This window comes from Balaenoptera physalus (assembly GCF_965194825.1).
Source record: "Balaenoptera physalus genome assembly, chromosome: 12".
Lineage (NCBI taxonomy): Eukaryota > Metazoa > Chordata > Mammalia > Artiodactyla > Balaenopteridae > Balaenoptera > Balaenoptera physalus.
Window position 1 is genome coordinate 5,286,833 of NC_138897.1, and position 18,722 is coordinate 5,305,554.

General features: G+C 39.0%; 1 protein-coding gene and 1 long non-coding RNA gene across 7 annotated transcripts in view; one reads left to right on the plus strand and one right to left on the minus strand.

Moving 5' to 3' along the window:
- Nucleotides 1-18,722, minus strand: part of LOC309639131 — a 253,725-nt gene that overhangs the window by 202,371 nt on the left and 32,632 nt on the right. The window lies entirely within an intron of this gene.
- LOC309639110 (uncharacterized protein) overlaps nt 1-18,722 on the plus strand; it is a 191,791-nt gene that overhangs the window by 12,104 nt on the left and 160,965 nt on the right. Inside the window, exon 4 of one of the 6 annotated variants that reach the window (XM_082415958.1) lies at nt 7,627-10,652. The exons of 4 other annotated variants lie outside the window; for them this stretch is intronic. In XM_082415958.1, the coding sequence (XP_082272084.1) occupies nt 7,627-7,634 (8 nt within the window). In that variant the 3' untranslated portion in view covers nt 7,635-10,652. Of the gene's footprint in view, nt 1-2,413; nt 4,500-7,626; nt 10,653-18,722 lie in introns of those variants that run through there. One more of the 6 variants, XM_082415953.1, reaches the window with a different exon arrangement.

An 18,722-nucleotide genomic window follows, 5' to 3' on the forward strand; every position in this document is an offset into this window, starting at 1 on the left:
GGCAAACTCCAAGGCAAACGCGTTGCAGTTGTCAAGGTGGCGGGAAGCGTTTACTTCCCCTGTTGATCTACACATCCTTGTCTCTGTCATTGTGGGGAAATACAAAGCATAATTTTATCACGGTCTAGAGTTGTAAAGTCCTTAATGTTGAACCATCCTGAGATAAACCCTACCTGCAATAATCTTTTATTGTAATACTGGAGTTACTGTGCTATATATTTAATTGGATGATTTGTGCATCTGAATTTCTACGCTAGATACCTTCTGAATTAGTTGGGAAAAATTGCTTTCCCTTTCATTGTGTTGTGCATTGAATGTTTGTGTCTCCTCAAAATACATAGGTTGAAGCCTTAATACCCAGTGTAGCTGTATTTGGAGAAGGGGCCTCTGAGGAAGTCACTGAGATTAAAGGAGGTAAAAGGGTGGTGCCCGGATCACATAGGATTAGTGTCCTTATAAGAAGAGACACCGGAGAGCTTGTGTGCTCTCTCCCTCTCCCTCTGTCTACCCGCCCCCGGCCACCACCCCATCCTTCCGCAGGCCCCCAGGAAAGGGCATGTGATGACACAGAAGCCTGAATCCTTTTCTCGGTGCCCAAGGTGGAAGGGGGCGGTGGTGGGCACTGTACCCCCATCTCAGTCTCTTGTGTAAATTCCACCTGGGCTGCACATGCTCCGTAGCTCCAGCTCCTCCTGGGGAGGCCCATTTTGGTTTCCACTTCTGCCGGGGGTGCAGCAACACCTGGCCCGCCCTTCTCTCTGGCCAGGGTGCTCTTAAACTCGTCTCCACGTGCTCTCATCATCTATGTGTGTCTAATTCCCTTTTCTTCCTATTAAATTCTCATTCTCGAAACATGAAGAACGAGTTCCATTTCCTGTTTAGACCCTGACGAATACGAGTCCCTTAACCAAATAAGCGCTGATTTATCAGACACAATAAGAAGTCTAGTAGTAATCTTGCCTTTTGGGTGAGCACATTCTCAATCCAAACAGAATCACATTGCTAAGGAAGAAGGGAGATGAAAATTAGCAGCGTCTGCCACAATTTTGTTTTTGTCTGTGGTTGTATTTGTCAATTTGATAGTTTTCATCTTTTAAGAGAAGTCTTTAATATCGTTCATTAATTGTTGTAAGTAAAATAGGAGTTTGTTTTTACCCTTTCCTATATTTTCTATTGTGACACATTTCCTTCTCCTTTCTCCCCAACCCGTTCCCATCGCTAATTTTATGAAACCTTCCCTCATGCTGGGTTTTTTTCTTTTATTTCCCAGTTCCCAACCAGCAGCTTCTCTTCCTTTCTGCTTTAAGCATAAAGTTTAATTAGATTCCTACATACTTAACTGATAGTTTGGCAGACAGCTAAAACTGTGTGCATGAAATTTGTGTTTCATGGTGATTGTAATTAGTTCATTATGGAAATGCTCTTTAGTTAATTTATGAGATTACATTTCTCATGTTTTCCGAGTGTTCACACTGTTCCCATTCACTGTCTATATCAGTTAGGGTTGCTTTTGCCTTTGAGTAAGAGAAAATCCAACTTGGAGGGTTTCAGTCAAATATGGGTTTATTTTTCTCAAAGGTTAGTGTCTTCTGGCAGTGGTTGATAATAGCCTAATGATGCTAGATTGAGCATCTGTATGATTGTATAGGCCCTTCCTTATGGTCACAAGATGGCTGCTGATGCATCCACCATCATATCCACATTCCAGATGAGAAGAAAGCACCAACCACATGGGTGTTTCTTTTATCAGAAAGACAACAATGTTCCCAGAGGCCTTGCAAGATATATTTGCTTACATCTCCATGGCCACCCTCATGTACAAGAGAGAGTGAGAAAGCAAGTATTCTGCCTGGGGATAGTCATATAGCTTCACAAACACAACAGGGATATATCATCAGAGGAGAAGGAGGACATGAATCTTAGGTAGGTATTTAACCATATACGTCACACTGCATATCTTCAGAAATTAAAAACTATGCTGATATTCTGATTAGAATCACTGCAAGATTCCCAGTGCTACTATAGATTAATTTGAGTTTTTATCTTTTTGCCACTTCGTCAGGATTGGGGAGAATGGAGTCGTTGCATATTGAATCAGAAGTCTGTGTCTTTTTCTAATTTCTCACCTTCAGTCTTTTTCCCACTCCAGTTTCATTTTTAATTGCTCTTGAAGTTATTTCCTTGATAAGAAATTGGATCGAGCCATCCCCAGTCTCACAGGACTCTTTAGCACGGGATAAAGGTCCTTCAAGCTCTTTGTCTGCCATGTTCCTCATTGCTTCCTGGGGCGGATCCCAGCGTCTCGGAGAGCGCCATGCTTTGCTCCGCTTGGGGCCTTTCCACATGTTGGGTCTTCTGAGTTGAGCACGTTCCTCTTCTTGCCTCCCTGAAAAACTCTTATCCATTTTTCAAGGACCAGCTCAAGGTGCCTTTTCCACGAATCCTTCTTCAGCTCCCAGATGTCGTGGGAGCTGCTTCTGCAGCAGTCGCGTCAGCCCCCGGCTGTCCTCACTGAAACTCGGCTCTCTGTCCCCAGTTGGCACCGAGGGATCAGAATGGCTTGCTCCTCTTTTTACCCCTAGAAGAGTGTCTGTAAGCATGGTAAGAACCTAAATACTGGACTAGATGAATACATAATAAAGGAGCAAATAAAAACACTTTAATGAGAAAAGTGCTTTCTCTGGATTACTGAAGAATAATTTTTTAGAAAATACCAAATAATTTCTTTAAAATAAGAAAATAGTATTCTGGGAGATCTTATTCTGTGCCAGTGCTACCTACTCAAGACCTAATCTCTGAGCACGGTTTTGGGATCAATTGTGAAAGTCCATCTAATCTCTGTCTCTATTTCTCTTTCATACACACAGACATACACAAACACACAGACACACACACACAGACAAACTCAGGCAAAACCATGCCCAAACTATCTCATACCTATTCATGTTAATTCTCAGTTTCTATTTTTACAATAGTTTATTTTAAATTATTTATTGGTCTTAAAAGTAAAATTGTTTTTTTTAATAAGTGGCACGGAATTAAAATAATAAACCCTTTAGTTGTTACTTTTGTAAGATGTGGCTTCTTAAATATGCTCTTAAAGATAAAAATGCAGAGAAATGTGGGCAGTGACATGTCAGTGGGTGTAAACTGTGGTGTGCCAGAGAGTTTAAAAGCTTATTTAAAATGTGAAGATAAGCTTGATTCCAAAATTATTCCATCTTTATTTTTCTCTGCTTTTTTTTTTTTGACTTGAAGATATTTTCTATCTAAAATGACAGGAGCACCGTACTCCCAAAATTACAAGTGTGAGAAGAAATTGCATGAAACGTTGCCAAATCCCCCCTTATTCTCTCCCTCATTCATGGTAACAGAAAGGTCCTAATGAACCAGATCTGATAATTTGACTCTCAGAGAATCGGATTTTATTTTGGGCAACATATCTGCCTGAAATGTCAGCCTTTACCTGATTCTCAGACTTCCTTTAAGTGGGAGGGAGAAAATAGATGTGATTGCATTAATAATAGCTAAATGTTAATATGACATTAGAATTGGAATGGAACAGCATATGCTTTTTAGCTGTCACTCTGAATGACAGCTTTCCCATAGGTGAGTCAATAAGGAAAAAAATCGTGTCAGAGGATACAGTCCATGATAGAAAGAAGATAAGGATCAAGTGAGAAATCACATATTTTACTTACAGAAATATCAAAAACTTTAGGCTAAGTACTATCCACTGTCTGTATTCACAGTGTGTCAAACCTTGCTTTTCAATCGTTTTCATGGCGAAACAGAAATCAGATATAGTTAAAGCCTTGAACTGGCCCTACTCACTCTCACTTGGTTTTTTTCTTCCTTTCTCTTGTCTTCAGACCTGTTGAAGTCTCTGGAATTCCATCTTTAATGAACTGTCAGATCAGAAGAGAGATAAGCTTAGACAATTATTCCAAGAGGTGATACTGTCTGTGTTTGGATTGCAGGGTGTAACTATCAACCTGGCCCAGACAACTTACAAAATCTGCAAGAGTCCTAATCAAATAAACTGTGATACTCTTTTCTGGGCCACACACTTCACCATCATGTACAAACATGCTCTGTCTCTACAATCCCGTCATGTCGACAGGATGGTGACTTAGTGAAATCCCCCCAGTGAAACATAAAAAAAATGATCTAGCTCCCCATAAATAAGGATAAATAAAATATGCACATCATTTAATTTTAGTCCCATGCTCTTATTTGAGCTCAATTCTTTACCAGGTTCTCCTGGTATTCTGGAAGATCCTGGAATAATCAGGTCTAATGAATAATGAAGAACCTCTAATCCATGAGGGAAATTAGCTCTTGCTCCAGTAAATCCCCTCATCTTTCCTTTTACTTACTTTAATCTCCTTCCAGCTTTGACTCCTTAGGGCTACCTAGTCCCTTATCTTGTTTGATCAGAGCAGAACTTATTATTTGACCTAAAATATTTGTCTGATTCTTTCTTCTCATCTCTTCCCTTCTCTCTTTCTCTCCCTCTTTTTCTTCTTTTCCTGCTCCTTTAAAATATTCCTGGGCACCCACTCTATGCCAGGAATTGTGTGCTGGGACTGGAGCTTCAGTGGTGAGCAAAACACATGCATTTCTGACCGTCTGGTGGGAGAGAGAAGCACGTAATCACACAAATAAGAGATAATAATACGAAGAATAAAGGAAGGATTTAATTTATATAGTTTATATTAGAGAAGACGACTGTCAAGAGGAAAACGTGAGCTGACAGCTAAAGCACACATAGAAGTGAGCCAGGCAAGTAGAGAGAAGAGAGTCCTAGGCAGAAAGCTCAGGTGTGACAAGGCTCTCGGGTGGCAAATAAGATGGTACCCTGGAGGAACTTAAAGACCCACGTGTTCAAAAGATAGTGGGGGTGGGTGGGTGGGTATTTTTGTGAGATGAGCCTGAGAAGGTGGTGTTGGGAGAGATGCAGGATGTTGGAAGCCAAGTAAAAGATTTGGGATTTTATACGTATTGGGAAGCCATGGATGTTCGTTTTCCTATCTAGCAGAGGAGCGACATAATTTGGTTAGACTGAGGCAAGTCAGGAAGGCCATTCAGGAAGCTCTTGCCTGAAACTGTAGCTTTCAGAGAATTGCACGTGGAGTAGGGTGATAGCTTTGGAAATGGGCAAAATGGATGGGTGATGATATATTCTGGAATTCAGATTGATACCTGAATTGGATGGAAAGGAAGGGAGATAAACAATTGAAGGGTAGCTATAAGATTTTTGGTATTACCAATAAGGTTGATGGAATTACATTTTACAGAGATGCAGAAGATGGGAAGAGAATCAGATTTTGAGAAAAAATATTAAGGGCACATATTTTATTTGAGACCCCTGTAAGACCTTCACAAAAGTTGATGTCAGCGTGGTCATTGGGCAAATGGGTCTGGGCAAAAGGAGATACAAGTTGGGGAGTCATCAGCGTTTGGATGGGATATGAAGCTATTGGAGTGGTTGGAATCATACAGGACAAAAGTGGATTTAAAAAGCTTCTAGTACCAAACTCGAAGGAATGTTAATATTTCAGAGATTGTGCAGTGGAGTAACAGATTGAGAAGGAGTGAGCCATAAGGTAAGAGAGTACGATTTCATGGAAAAAACAAGCATTTCAAGAAAGGAGGAGAAGTCAAAATGTTGAATGCTACTGATACTTCGGAAAGGAATTGAAACACGTCCGTTGAACAGAACAAAACAAGCATCACTGATGATCTTCCTCTAAGCAGTCTGATTTCATACATTTTCTCCATATGAGGTGACCTTTCAGGGCTTCTCAGCTACCTTGTATCACATGGAGCTGCCTTTCTCACCCACTCCCCAGACTCACTTTTCTGTACGTTTATCCTTCTACCAGTCTCCTGCTCTCAACTGTTTTCCCTTCCCCATGACGGTGGTCCCAGCTGCCTTCTTTCAGAAGCAATAGACACATGGGCATAAACTCCCCCAGCCACGCTCCTGCCCATCCCCGTTCTTCTGTGTATCCGCATGAGCCTCTCTACGTTTATGCCTTCATCCCTTTCCTCTCTGGGATGTTCCTGCAGCAATGACTGCCCTTCCTACAGGCTTGCTCTTCTCGTCTTTTATTTACTTCTCTGCTTACAATTACGCTGAAGCTACTCCACCCTCAAATACCTCTGCTTGATTTTCAGGATGCCACCCTAGCTTTCCTTCCTCTGACTGATAACATTCCAAGGGATGTTATATACAATATATATACATATATTCCCTAATTCTCCCATATAAACAGCTCTCTTCTCTGTGTTCTGTGACACTTGGACTCCACCGCAGCAGTGGCATTATTCACTCAGTGTCTGTTTTTGCCACTAAATTCTGAGTTCCTTGAGGGCAAGCGGCTATGTCTTACCCATCTCTGCATGCCACTCACCAGACAGCGTGTGACATAGGGAAGTTGCTCCATCATTACCTGAGGAATAAATAAATGATGCCTTAGAACATTATTATAACTTGGAAAGTATTATTCTTAATATAAAATGTTGACTTTAATAATGTACTGAAGATTACACTTCTCCACTATAACCCCATTTCCATTGCTGGACAAAATCAAGTTAGATTACCCAAGTTAAGCCAATAAAACCCCTTAGAGAAAATGCATACAAAACCTTTCTTCCAAATTAAGCCAATATATTCAAAATACCAGAAGTCCTTTGCTCACCCCACAGTGATAGCTGACCTACCAATTACAGACTTAAAATTCTAGCCTTTTTCCTTAAAGAAGAATTGTTGCAAACACAGCTCTTGCCAAGTAGAGAGGATTCAGCATTTCTCATCCACTGAGATGTTTTAAAAAACAGCTGTTACAATGACTATTTAAACTAAACCGAGGATATGTGAAGTTCTTATATTTACATAATTCTTCATGCATGAGTACTTGCCGGGTGTTTATTTTTCAAAACTCATGTCACATCTGTCTTGCACACCATATTCCTGATGACATTCTTTTCATCTTAAATCTAAAGATTTAGGCATATTCAGTGTTGTCACCTGCTTGGTAATGCTTGGGAGATCAACAGCATTCTGTAGACAGACCATCTGGATCCAACGGTTACATCCCGTGGGTTGTTTAAAAGGAAGATTTTAATGGAGAGGAAGCGGCCTGGCCGAGACATTTTCTCTCTCCTGGTGCTTCTGCTTTGAAGGCTAAGTATCAGATTTAGCAGAGTGTGATAGAAATAAACGTAATCAATCTGGCTTCTGAATTTCTACCTGGAAAGAAGTGATAGCATTAGCAAACATGTTTGCTAATATAGTCAGCTGTTTTGCAATAACTTGTGGTGAAAACACTGACATATTTATAACTTATGCAGAAAAAGAATATTTTTTTTCCGGTTTAAAGTGAGATTTTTAAAAAAATAGCGATTAACTCTCAAAATGGAAATTATATAAGGCTAAATGAAGAAAAAAGCCACCCCCTCAGATTTCATGTTACTTGATTACCAGAAGTTATTACACTGATTTTTTTATGAATATACCTAAAGAAAATACCAAATACACATTTGAACATATACATATATTGTATGCATATATGTAGAAAATGAGAAATTTTGTTTCTTCTATTTCCTATATCAAAACAGACAGATAGGACTTCCCTGGTGGCACAGTGGTTAAGAATCCACCTGCCAATGCAGGAGACACGGGTTCGAGCCCTGGTCTGGGAAGATCCCACGTGTTGCGGAGCAACTAAGCCCATGTGCCACAACTACTGAGCCTGCGTGCCACAACTACTGAGCCCACGTGCCGCAGCTACTGAGTCCGCGAGCCTAGAGCCTGTGCTTGGCAAGAAGAGAAGCCACCACAATGAGAAGCCTGCGCACCGCAACAAAGAGTAGCCCCCGCTCACCACAACTAGAGAGAGTCCGCGCATAGCAACAAAGACCCAACGCAGCGAAAAATAAATAAGTTTATTAATTAAAAAAACCAGACAGATATTTTAAAAAGTACCCTATGAGTTCTGATGGGCTTGTTAGTAGCATTAAAACACCATGCCTTTTTTTTCCCTAAGTAAGAGGTAACAATTTTCTAAGAGAGCTTGGAAGGCATACCCAGCAGAGCTTAATAAATTATTTGGAATCTAATAGAATGTCATTTCCCCCTACTTACAAGAAAGTGCTCCTCATATATGTGGGCCAGGACCATCTTATTCTGGGTATTGGAGAAAGCCCTGAACTGGGAGTTGGAAATTCATATTTGTGTATTAGTCCCATTTCTGCCACTAAACTGATTGGCAAATTACTTCTCCGTTTGGAGTCTCATTTTCTTCAGCTCTAAAATAAGGACGTGGGCTAAAAAATATCACCCAAATCCATTAGTAAAGAGTTACTAATCAAAAGGCATAAAGTTTCAGCCAAGCAAGATGAATAAGCTCTAGAGATCCCGTCCACCACAGACTGGAGTCAACAAAGATCCACTGTGCATTTTAACATTTATTAAGAGGGTAGAGCTCGGGGTTGGGGGGAGTAGAAGGATGGAGTGGGAGCTTGGGGTTAGCAGATGTAAACTATTATATATAGAATGCATAAACAACAAGGTTCTCCTGTGTAGCACAGGGAACTATACTCAATATCCTGTGATAAACCATAATGGAGAAGAATATAAAAAGAATGTATATATATATGTATAACTGAATCACTTTCCTGTACAGCAGAAACTATATGTTACTACAATCTTACAATATTGTAAATCAACCATACTTCAATAAAAAAAAGAGGGTAGAGCTCACGTTAAGTGTTCTTTCCCCAATAAGAGAACATTTCAAAAAAGAGAAGCTGAGGGCTGTGGAGTAAGAATGGACTTAATGAATTTCACTTTGACGTTTCCAAGTGCTGCTTTCTGTGCTCACTCTTGAGTCCCCACAGCCGGAGTTTCTCTGCCCAGGAACCCGTGGGTTTCACCCCAATCCTCAGGCATCTGTGACTTGTATAACCCCTGCCGTCTGCACCGCAGGGGCTCTGATCTGCCCCGAGCTGTTGGTTACTGATGTGAAAACCATCTCTACGCTGACAGGTTGCCTGCAGAAAGGATGAGTGAGACAATCCTGGTTGCCTTTTGTACGGAAGAGGCCGCTAAGGCCTGAAATGACTTGAATAATTGACCAGGTAGTTCTAGGGGAAGAACCACAACTTTTTATCTACTATTTTTTTTTTAAGATTGATTGATTGATTGATTGATTGATTGATTGCTATGTTGGGTCTTCGTTTCTGTGCGAGGGCTTTCTCTAGTTGCGGCAAGCGGGGGCCACTCTTCATCGCGGTGCGCGGGCCTCTCACTATCGCAGCCTCTCTTGTTGCGGAGCACAGGCTCCAGACGCGCAGGCTCAGTAATTGTGGCTCACGGGCCCAGCCGCTCCGCGGCATGTGGGATCCTCCCAGACCAGGGCTCGAACCCATGTCCCCTGCATTAGCAGGCAGACTCCCAACCGCTGCGCCACCAGGGAAGCCCTCTACTATTTTTGAAGTAAGTGTGTGCCTTTTGGGGACACTGAGCTCATCCTTCGAGTGTGTTGGGGGATTGGGAGTGGGGAAGCTTGGAGTCCTGTCTTTTCCTTGCACTGTTTCTGGGACCCTGGATAAATGCATACCTGGCTCCTTCAATAAAAAAGCCCCATGATACCATCTGAACACCGTACTTAGTACGTACTTATCCCATGTGGTTAAGCACCTGAAGGTAAGACAGCACCACCAAAGACAACTCCCTGGATGGAGTCATTCAGGAAGAGAGTTGGAGGGATTTCCCTCCACTCTGAAAATGTCTGAAGGAGAAACAGACAAAGACTTTAAAGGCACTGTTTTGGTGGCATCAATAATTTAAGTTACTGGCGTGATATCTGGGGACTTTTCGCCACGATTCACGTCCTGGGCAGAAGAAGGTGATGAAAATTGTAGGTGTGTCATCCAAGTGCCTGATTGATGTGATAATAAATAGAGAAGAAACAAGTTGGTGCTGGAGAGGAAAGCACAGGGAAACTATTAAGGACACAGAGGATAAAACTGTGAATTCGTTTTACCTTTAAAATATGTTGTGGTTGGCATAGCGCAGCTAGTTTGGGGATCTGGGGGTGAGCAAAGGCAGAGCGTGATAGCGTGTGGAGGTGAGGTCTGGGTACTGCACCAGAGATTTTTCACATTAGACACGGAGAGAGGTTAATGTCGCACACCTGCTACAAATGCAACAGGAGAGAGGCCTTCGGGGTGGTTTCCATCTGCCTGCCGTGTCTAGGCATGGATGCTGGGACCCGCAAAAGTGCAGGGAGGGGGGACATGATCCAGGAGACTTGGGGGGAAAGCGCCCCAGACCTCAGCTTCCCGAAGCCACATGTGGCCTCGCGCAGCGGGGACGCAGCGAGAGCCACCGACGTGCGTCATGGCTCAGTTTTCGCGACAGAGGAAGAGCCGGGCCACTGATTTAGCAAAAATCTACAACAAATACGCAGAGCAGCAGTGTTCCCGGTTTGGGAAAAAAAAACAAACGCTGGGTAATTTGAGGGAATAAGAGAAATTTTATCTCAACTCTCAGACCCAGAAAATGGTTTAGTTAATGTAGCAATTTGACCTTATTTGGGGTTTTCCATTTATTTTCCATTAACTAATGGAAGTAATTGCTAATCATAGGACAATAAATGCACTTCAGTCTTGCAATGTGAGCAACGTCTGGCCGTGGATGCTCGTTAGAGATGAAGAGAGGAGACGATTCTCTGTTTGAAGGGCACTACAGCTGCTTCCTGGATGGCCCATTAGGTCCGACGCAAATTTTTTGTGATTTTCTTCATTCTCTAATTATTGGTCCACAGAGAAGTTATTAAACTTAATGCTACTTTAATTGAAGATTTCTTTTCTCCTAACTCCTGCAGGGCTCCTTTTGGCACGAAAATCCTGACTCTTATCTCCACTGGCTTGTGTGTAGTGAGCTGGTTGTAATATGCATTGTTTATGATAGAAGGATGTTACACAATATATTTTTCTTACCTCAAACGATACCGACTAATTTGAGCGTCATGGAATATGGGCCTTTGAAATAGCAGCTCTCTTTTCGAACCAATGCTAATGCAATTTATGCATTGGCTGCTGCTACAATTCATCAAAAGGTTTTTTGGTCCATAAATAAAATACACTAAGCAAGAGACAGCTGTTTTGCCAGACAAATACTATTACAAAAAACAAGACACAAAACTCTGATACATATGCATCTAACTCTACACTAAATAAACCGAATTGTCTAAAAATGCACAGATCAAAACAAAAGGGCGATGGTCCTCGCATAACATGGTTTAAAAGAGAAAAACTGAAGAGAAAGCAGTGTGACAAGCAGGAATTTAAGTTCTAACACTCTTTGGTAGTGGTCTCCTTTTCAGACTCAAGATAAACAACTTGATATCAGAGGCTCTCTCTCTTTTAGTGAATAGTGACTAAGCACTTGGGCAATGGAGTAAGGACGACATGGTCATCCTTCTCGTATGACTGTGCTGGGCACGTGTTGTGTGTCACTGTTACTGCAGAAAGATATGTGCTCACCTTTACATGGCATACGTCATGGTAACCCTGGTAGCAAGATGTGCGTAAGTCACGACGCAGAACAGGTGAACTCAGAAGCAGGCACTCATGAAATATGATGATTTAGACCTAGATTTGATTTAGATAGAAAATTTATGCGAGAATATCGACAAATGCAAAATTTTCTCAATCAAAAAGATTTGCCATTTTTGCCATGGCACAATATCCTTAAAACTTCATCCTTATAATTGGGCACTGATAGATTTAAGAATCTTTTCTTCTAAGCAAATACTTGTCATCCATTGAAATAATATTCTTCAGCACATATGTTTTTATTATCCATTAAGCTTTGCAAGTTCTCAGGGTAAAGCTTCTTAATGCAATAATGAAAGCAACACGGTAATATATAAAAAATATTTTAAATTTAAAAAAGAGTAAAGTGTTGGAGAATTTCAAGAAATTTGTAGAATTTATAATGTATATACTACCCATCATACTTACAAATGAAAACTGCAAGAATGTTAGCTATGTAGCATTCCACAGTTAGCAAAAGGCAAGTTGTGTAATAATATTCAGGTCTTCTCTTGACTTCAAGTCAAACGAGTTCAAAATAGATCTATAGTGTCCAAAATTATTTCAAAAATATTACGAATAACTTATCCCAATCTTCTCATTTTGTCTACATGAAATTTTATGTGTCTGTAATATTTCCGTAGAGCTTTATACATATGTGCATATTTCAGAATATCTTTATAAGCAGTACCTCATTTTATCTTCACACCAATTTTGTGGGTTGGGTGTCATTATTATTCTCAATATAAAAATAAGCAAACTAAGACACTGTGACTTGCCAACCTCATGTAACTTTTTAGGGGAAATCAGATTCAGAAAGATAATTATACCATAAAGCTGAGAAGTACAAACATTATGCTTTTTGTATCATAATTGCTTATTTTTTGTAATTCTGTATTTTTTTCATAGCTGTGCAATTGACCCTAAATTTAGTTTTCCTAATTAGACTGATGGCCATAAATATATATATGTTTCAGATCTGTAAGTTATTTTCTAACTTCAGCTTGAATTCCTATGATTTCACATAACTGCCCAAAGATATTTCCATTTCGTCAGAGGTAGGGGGCATAAAATGGATGAGACTCAGATATCACAGTAAGGGTTCTCAGCAGAATTTTAAAATATCTTTAAAAACCATACCTAGCATTTAAGTACTTTCTAATACACATGGAAAGGAAGCAATCATTTTCAAAGCCTCTTCCAATGGAAAGCAGCCAATTGGGTTATTTTATATGCTCATGTGTGTGATGGCTTTCTACCATTTGAAAATGGTCTGTTATCTCCGCGTGGGGTATCCTTAACCAGTATTTGTAAAGAGCCTACAGAATAGTTGGAGTCTTGGAAGAGATTCCTTTTGGAACCTTGTGTGTGTTGTTTCTCCCACTTCAGTCACTCCGGTTAGATCTCTGCCAGAACGTCCTTCTTCATCTTACTTTAAATATACTCTGTTCTTACTTTTATGACTTTCAATAGACAAAGGGCAACAGAAACACCTCTACTGTCTCCAAAAACAAACATGCTACAAAGGGACCAATCAGGAGGCTTTTCAAGGAAAAAAAATTTCGGCATGGGATCTTCCAATGATTTGCCCTGGAATTCTCTAAGAGTAGGTCAGGAATCTTTATTTTTAGCAAGGTTTACACCAAAATTCTATAGTCAATGGTATAGAACAGCATCCTGAAACATTACTTATCCTATATTCTTTTTGGTTACCTGTGATAGTATCCTTTTGTTACTTACAAATGATATGCATGTAGGACCATAATAATATGTTTTTTTAAAAAATCGTAACAGGCACTTGCAAATATGTAACATTAAGAGTCACAAAATTTTGTTAACATTGCTGAAAAAATCGTAGAGGTTTGTCTTCATTCTGTGCTCTAATTGTGATGGCTTGTACATCAAAAGGTAATGATATCTCACAACATAACGTACATTTAGGGCCTTATCATTGCTAATAATCTTGGATGTAAACCCACGTTTCTATTAGTGATGATAATTTTTTTCAGGATCCTGTATCAGATCTGTTAAAGACTAGGTTGTCACTTGGTTTAAACTCACCGTGGAGCTGATGAAGATTCCCTTTAATGTAGCGGGTCAAGCTTTGCCTTTTTCATGCTGTAACATCTCTAGTGATCAATCAAAATGATGCCCGACTTTGCAGAATAGATGTCACTCTAGTGGGAAGACCCTGTACTTCCCTGCGGAGCACCAGCCTTGCCTAGGTTTCCACTTTTAGTCTTTTCTTCCATGGTTCCTTTTCAAGAATCTTCTCAAACTAAAAATTATTTTGTAGAGATCATTTTAGTTAAAATTAGGTCATCCAAACTCTTAAATCCTCTTAAGTGGTTGCATCTAAACTATAAACTTTAAGGGAACAGACATATTTGGCAGCTGAGCCAATAGGCAGACCCTGGGTGCTCACATTCTTCTATTGGGAAGGATCTTGCATCCGAACGGTGTGAGCTTATCTGATACTTAAACCAAGTGGATGTGCCAGTGTCAACCTATACTTCATGCAGTTGGGAAGCCCAATGTGTGTCTCCTATTTCCGATGAAATAATATAAGCAGAGGTTTAACATTTCCTTCCTGTATCTCAGTGGGTCGCTTTGGGCTCTCCCTGAACTGTACAAATACCCTTCACACTTTGGAGACCACTATGCCTTGGAGATAAAGAAACTGGATCAGTGAAATCAATCTCACTGTTTTGAAACTAGGAAGAGAGGGCTGTCAAAGGCATAGAAAAAGGAAATGTTTCACGGGAATATCTGAGAGAGCTAGAGAGATAATAATTGAAACCATATCCAAGGAGGGCAGAGAAAAGTTGGAAGTTTTCTTTCTTCCATATTTCTGCCATAAGGAATTCAACATCATTTCTTTAGATAGCCTGGAGCAACGAAATGACATGCATTTAAATTAAAAATCTGCAACATACTTACCAAACCTTCTAAATGAAGATGATGCTGCATCTTTTCTTTAACTTAAGTGTGTCTCAAATGTTATAAGTACTTTACATTAAGTAGGGAACTACTATTTTAAAAAGAACTAGACAGATGTTTTATTAGAGCTACAAAAACCAAAACATAAACATTCCAAATAAACTTTGATTGCTGCTTCAAATGCTATTATCCAGTTTTCTACAGTCAGCAGACCCTAAAATATAATATTCCCATAAGAATAATGCAATAAGTTCTATTAAATTTTCTTTCAGATGTCAAAGACAACAAAACGTAGTAAAAAGGAGTATTTTAATGGTTAAGATGAAATAAATGACTATTTGACTGTTAATAACGTATTTACTGTGCATATGGTGATAACTCAGTAAGGAAAAATATTTACTTCCTTTATAAGTGATAATTTATAAAGTACAAACCAATATTTTGGATAAACTGTTTTAATGATGTAAATTGTGCAATACATATGCATGCCTTTCTGCTCTCAAATGGGATGTTTAAATAGGTAACACATTTATCAACTTGTGATACATCTAAATTCCTTTTATAAAATATACTTCCCATCTCCATTCATGGCAATTTTCATGCTAATTATTATGTTTGCATTTCCACAATATGAATAAATTAGCATAAATATCTGGCTGTATGTCTAGACTATATTTGAAAATGCTTTAAAAGCTGCAGATAAGTTGCAGAGTTTAGTGTGAGGTGAAAAGCACTGTTTAACATTTGTAAATATATCACTTCTGCAGTAAGATTTTATTATATAAATAACATTTGTTTAATAAACTGTTTGCTACTGTTATTTGCAGATTATTAACGACGTTTATGAATAATCTAAAGAAACTGATCAAAAAGTAAAACTGAAAAATCTCTACAGTTTTGATTCTTCTGTAAACTAACATGCTGTGCATTTCTCTGTAATTCTGGTCCCTTATGTGGATGTAAAACAATATAAAAAAATCTAGACCTTCACATTTGCTTAAGTCTGTGAAGAAGAGATATGTCTAGATTTTTAAATGAGTGAAAGATGTTCAAGAAAAATTGGTTGACACAACTGCTTAAGAGTACAGAATGTGCTGTCCAAGAGCCATCTGTACGTTATTCACACAGGATTTGTACATGCTTTCTGGGTGTTTGGTGTTTAAAGCAGGTCATTACTCTGAAGAGCTCAGCTTTACCACAGGGGGTACAGTTTTTTTCTTGGAGAGATTTAGCAAGAGATAACAGTAAGAAGACAGATTAGAAGCACGGGTAGATCTATCAGCTGGTCTAGAATTTTCACTTGTATGGCGGGGCTTTCATATTCTCCTAGCCTCTTCTATGTCTTAATGGGCTACAAGACAATCAATTTACCTGATTCCAGGCTTGAAAGGTCTGAGGCTACCATCCAAATTTTAGCCATCCCACCTGCTGCTCCTGAGCTGTTGGTAATCTTAACAACTTCTATTATTCTAACATATTTATTATTTATAGGGCATTGCTAAAAACAGGCAATCTATCATATAATCAATTTTTATTACATATTTTATATATTTTTTCATTTATTTATATTTTATATTTTTTTTGTTATGTTATGCATTTATTTTACATGTTTCTTACGTATTTTCAATTTCTTTCCTTAGATCTTTAAAGAGTATATTTATAATGGATTATGTAAAGAGAGCTTCCAATATTTCTCAGCACTGCAGATAAATAGCAGGACCAGGAAAGGAAACTAATATTTGTTTTGTGTGTGGGGCAATGTTAGGCAAACTCTATATATTGTATCTTTAAACCTTACACTAATTCTCTAAAGTAGGCACTGTAATCTTATTTTTACAAATGATGGGACAGAGATACTAAGTAACAAACCTAGTGGAAGCAGGCTCTCAAAGCTAGAGAAAGGCAGTGCTGGCATTTGAGCTGGGTTTGTTTTATTTCAAAGTCTGAAACTTTTCACTATATGAAGTCATCCCCTTTCACTATATAAAGTCAGCCCCTTTCACACATCTGCTTAGGAAGCAATGGATTCATTTTCAAGATAATTTTACTGCATCCTGGTCATTTTTATAAGCTTGCTCTTCATAGCTATAAGTTTCTGACACTTGAATTCCTAAGTTTAGCATCTAAACTAAGGAATGCTGAGTACACATTAAAAGCACGAATCACTGTTAAATTCCAAGTTTTGTTGTTGGTGGTGGTGGTGGTGATGGTGTGTGTGTGTGTGTGTGTGTGTCTGTTTATGGTTGAGCTTCATTTAAGATCACAGATATTTATCTGGATGTTTGAAGCATTTTACAAGTGTGTTCTTGTTGACCTTGTGAAACATATTCTGTGAGTTATCTCTAACCATGGGGCAAACCACTCCAAAACCTGACTTAAAGCCACCACCATTTGGTTGTCCAGGATTCTGAGCTGACAGTCTGGTCTGGATTCAAGTGGGTATATTTACTGCTCCAGGTGGCATCGGCCAGGCTCACTCATGCACTTGCAGTCAGTCAAGAGTGTAGACGAGGGATGGCTGGTCCCTCTCGGAGGGTCTGGGACCCTCTTTCTGTGTCTAGAGTGGCTGGAACTGCTGGACCTCTCCCCCAAGAGACCTTTCTCTCCACTTGGTGTCTCATCCTCGTTGACACTAGCACTCACTTGTTCACAAAGTGACAGGCAGCATTCCAAGAGGGTGGGAAGGTCAGACCAACACACGAAAGTCACACAGCATCACTTCTGCCACATCCTCTTTGTCAAAGCAGGTCACAGGGTCCGCCCACATACAAAGGAGAGGGGTAGACCTCACTTCCTCACAGGAAGGAGGTGGAAAGAATTTGTTATTTTTAATCCACCATGAATATAGAAATTTAGAATGCAGTTATCATAATGAAGATTTCAATCTCAAACAATTGCAAAGAATCAAAATATCCTCTGAAATAAAAATGCGTCTTGTATTTTCCCTTTCCACATACAATACGTGCATCTTTACTAGTTCTAGCATTTATGTATTTGTTCAGATAACCTCTTCTAATACAAACATTCAGTGATATGACTTATCTGATATTGACTCAAGCTGAAGGCAGAACAGATCAAATTTTGACATTGACTGTTGAACGCAGTACACTGTATTTCCTCTCCATGTATAAATAAAGTGATTGATGTGTCAGCTAGAGACGTGACACCTTTCCTGTTGACCTTGCTACCTGATAAACAAGAAGGGTTCATTCAGAAGGAATGAATCCTAGCAAGGTTTATTTTTGCTTAAATCAGATAAAGGAACGATGTCTGATTCTAGATACAGTTCTAGTGTGAACCTCAGATGCTTTCAAGCAGATAGATTATTACTCTATAGCCAGTACCTAATACAATACTTGAAGCCTGCAGATGAGGAGCTAGAAAAAAATGACATTGAGAAATTGATATTCTTTTAGCAACACAACCAATCAAAAAAAAAATATTGAATTAGGTGATAAAATGCTTCGTGGGCTTTTCCTCTACATTTATTTTAAAGAAAAAAATCAACCTTATTATTTGATAAGCATCTCCAAATTTTAGTATTTTTCTAGATTGGAAATTTGCTATAATTCAGCTGCTAAATAGTTTACCATTAATGAGAGAACTACTAGAAAGTCTGTGATCATGTGATGCTGGCAGTTATGTTGAAAAAATTCATTAATCAAATATCCTATTCTTTAGCTCTGCTAGCCAAGATATTACTAAACTGAGTTTTATAAATACATATATTGAATAAAGATGACTTTCAATATTGTTTAGATGGGTTCAGATGTGTACATAGAGAAAAAACGCCAGATTGAAAAAAAAGTTAGTAAACTTGAAAATATTATTATAACTGATGCTAACTTTATTTAATAATCACAGCACTGTCCATTAAATAATGAAGTAATAGCTCCTACAAGCAGAGGAGATCTTTTACTGAAGTCATTCTATTAGTAACAATGCTTCTATCAGCAACTTAACAAAGATCTCCACAGCCCCACGTCTTTCCGTGTTGTTTTTCATTTTCTAGAGTATTGACCCTGGGGTTTACATTTTAACCTTTATTTGCTTTTGCCACACTTTTTGATCACTTACTTTATTACATTTGATGTATTAGTTTCAGAGTTTCAATCAGGGTCATAAAATTTTAAACACGGAGATGGACTCTTAGATCTTTCTTTTAATATTTT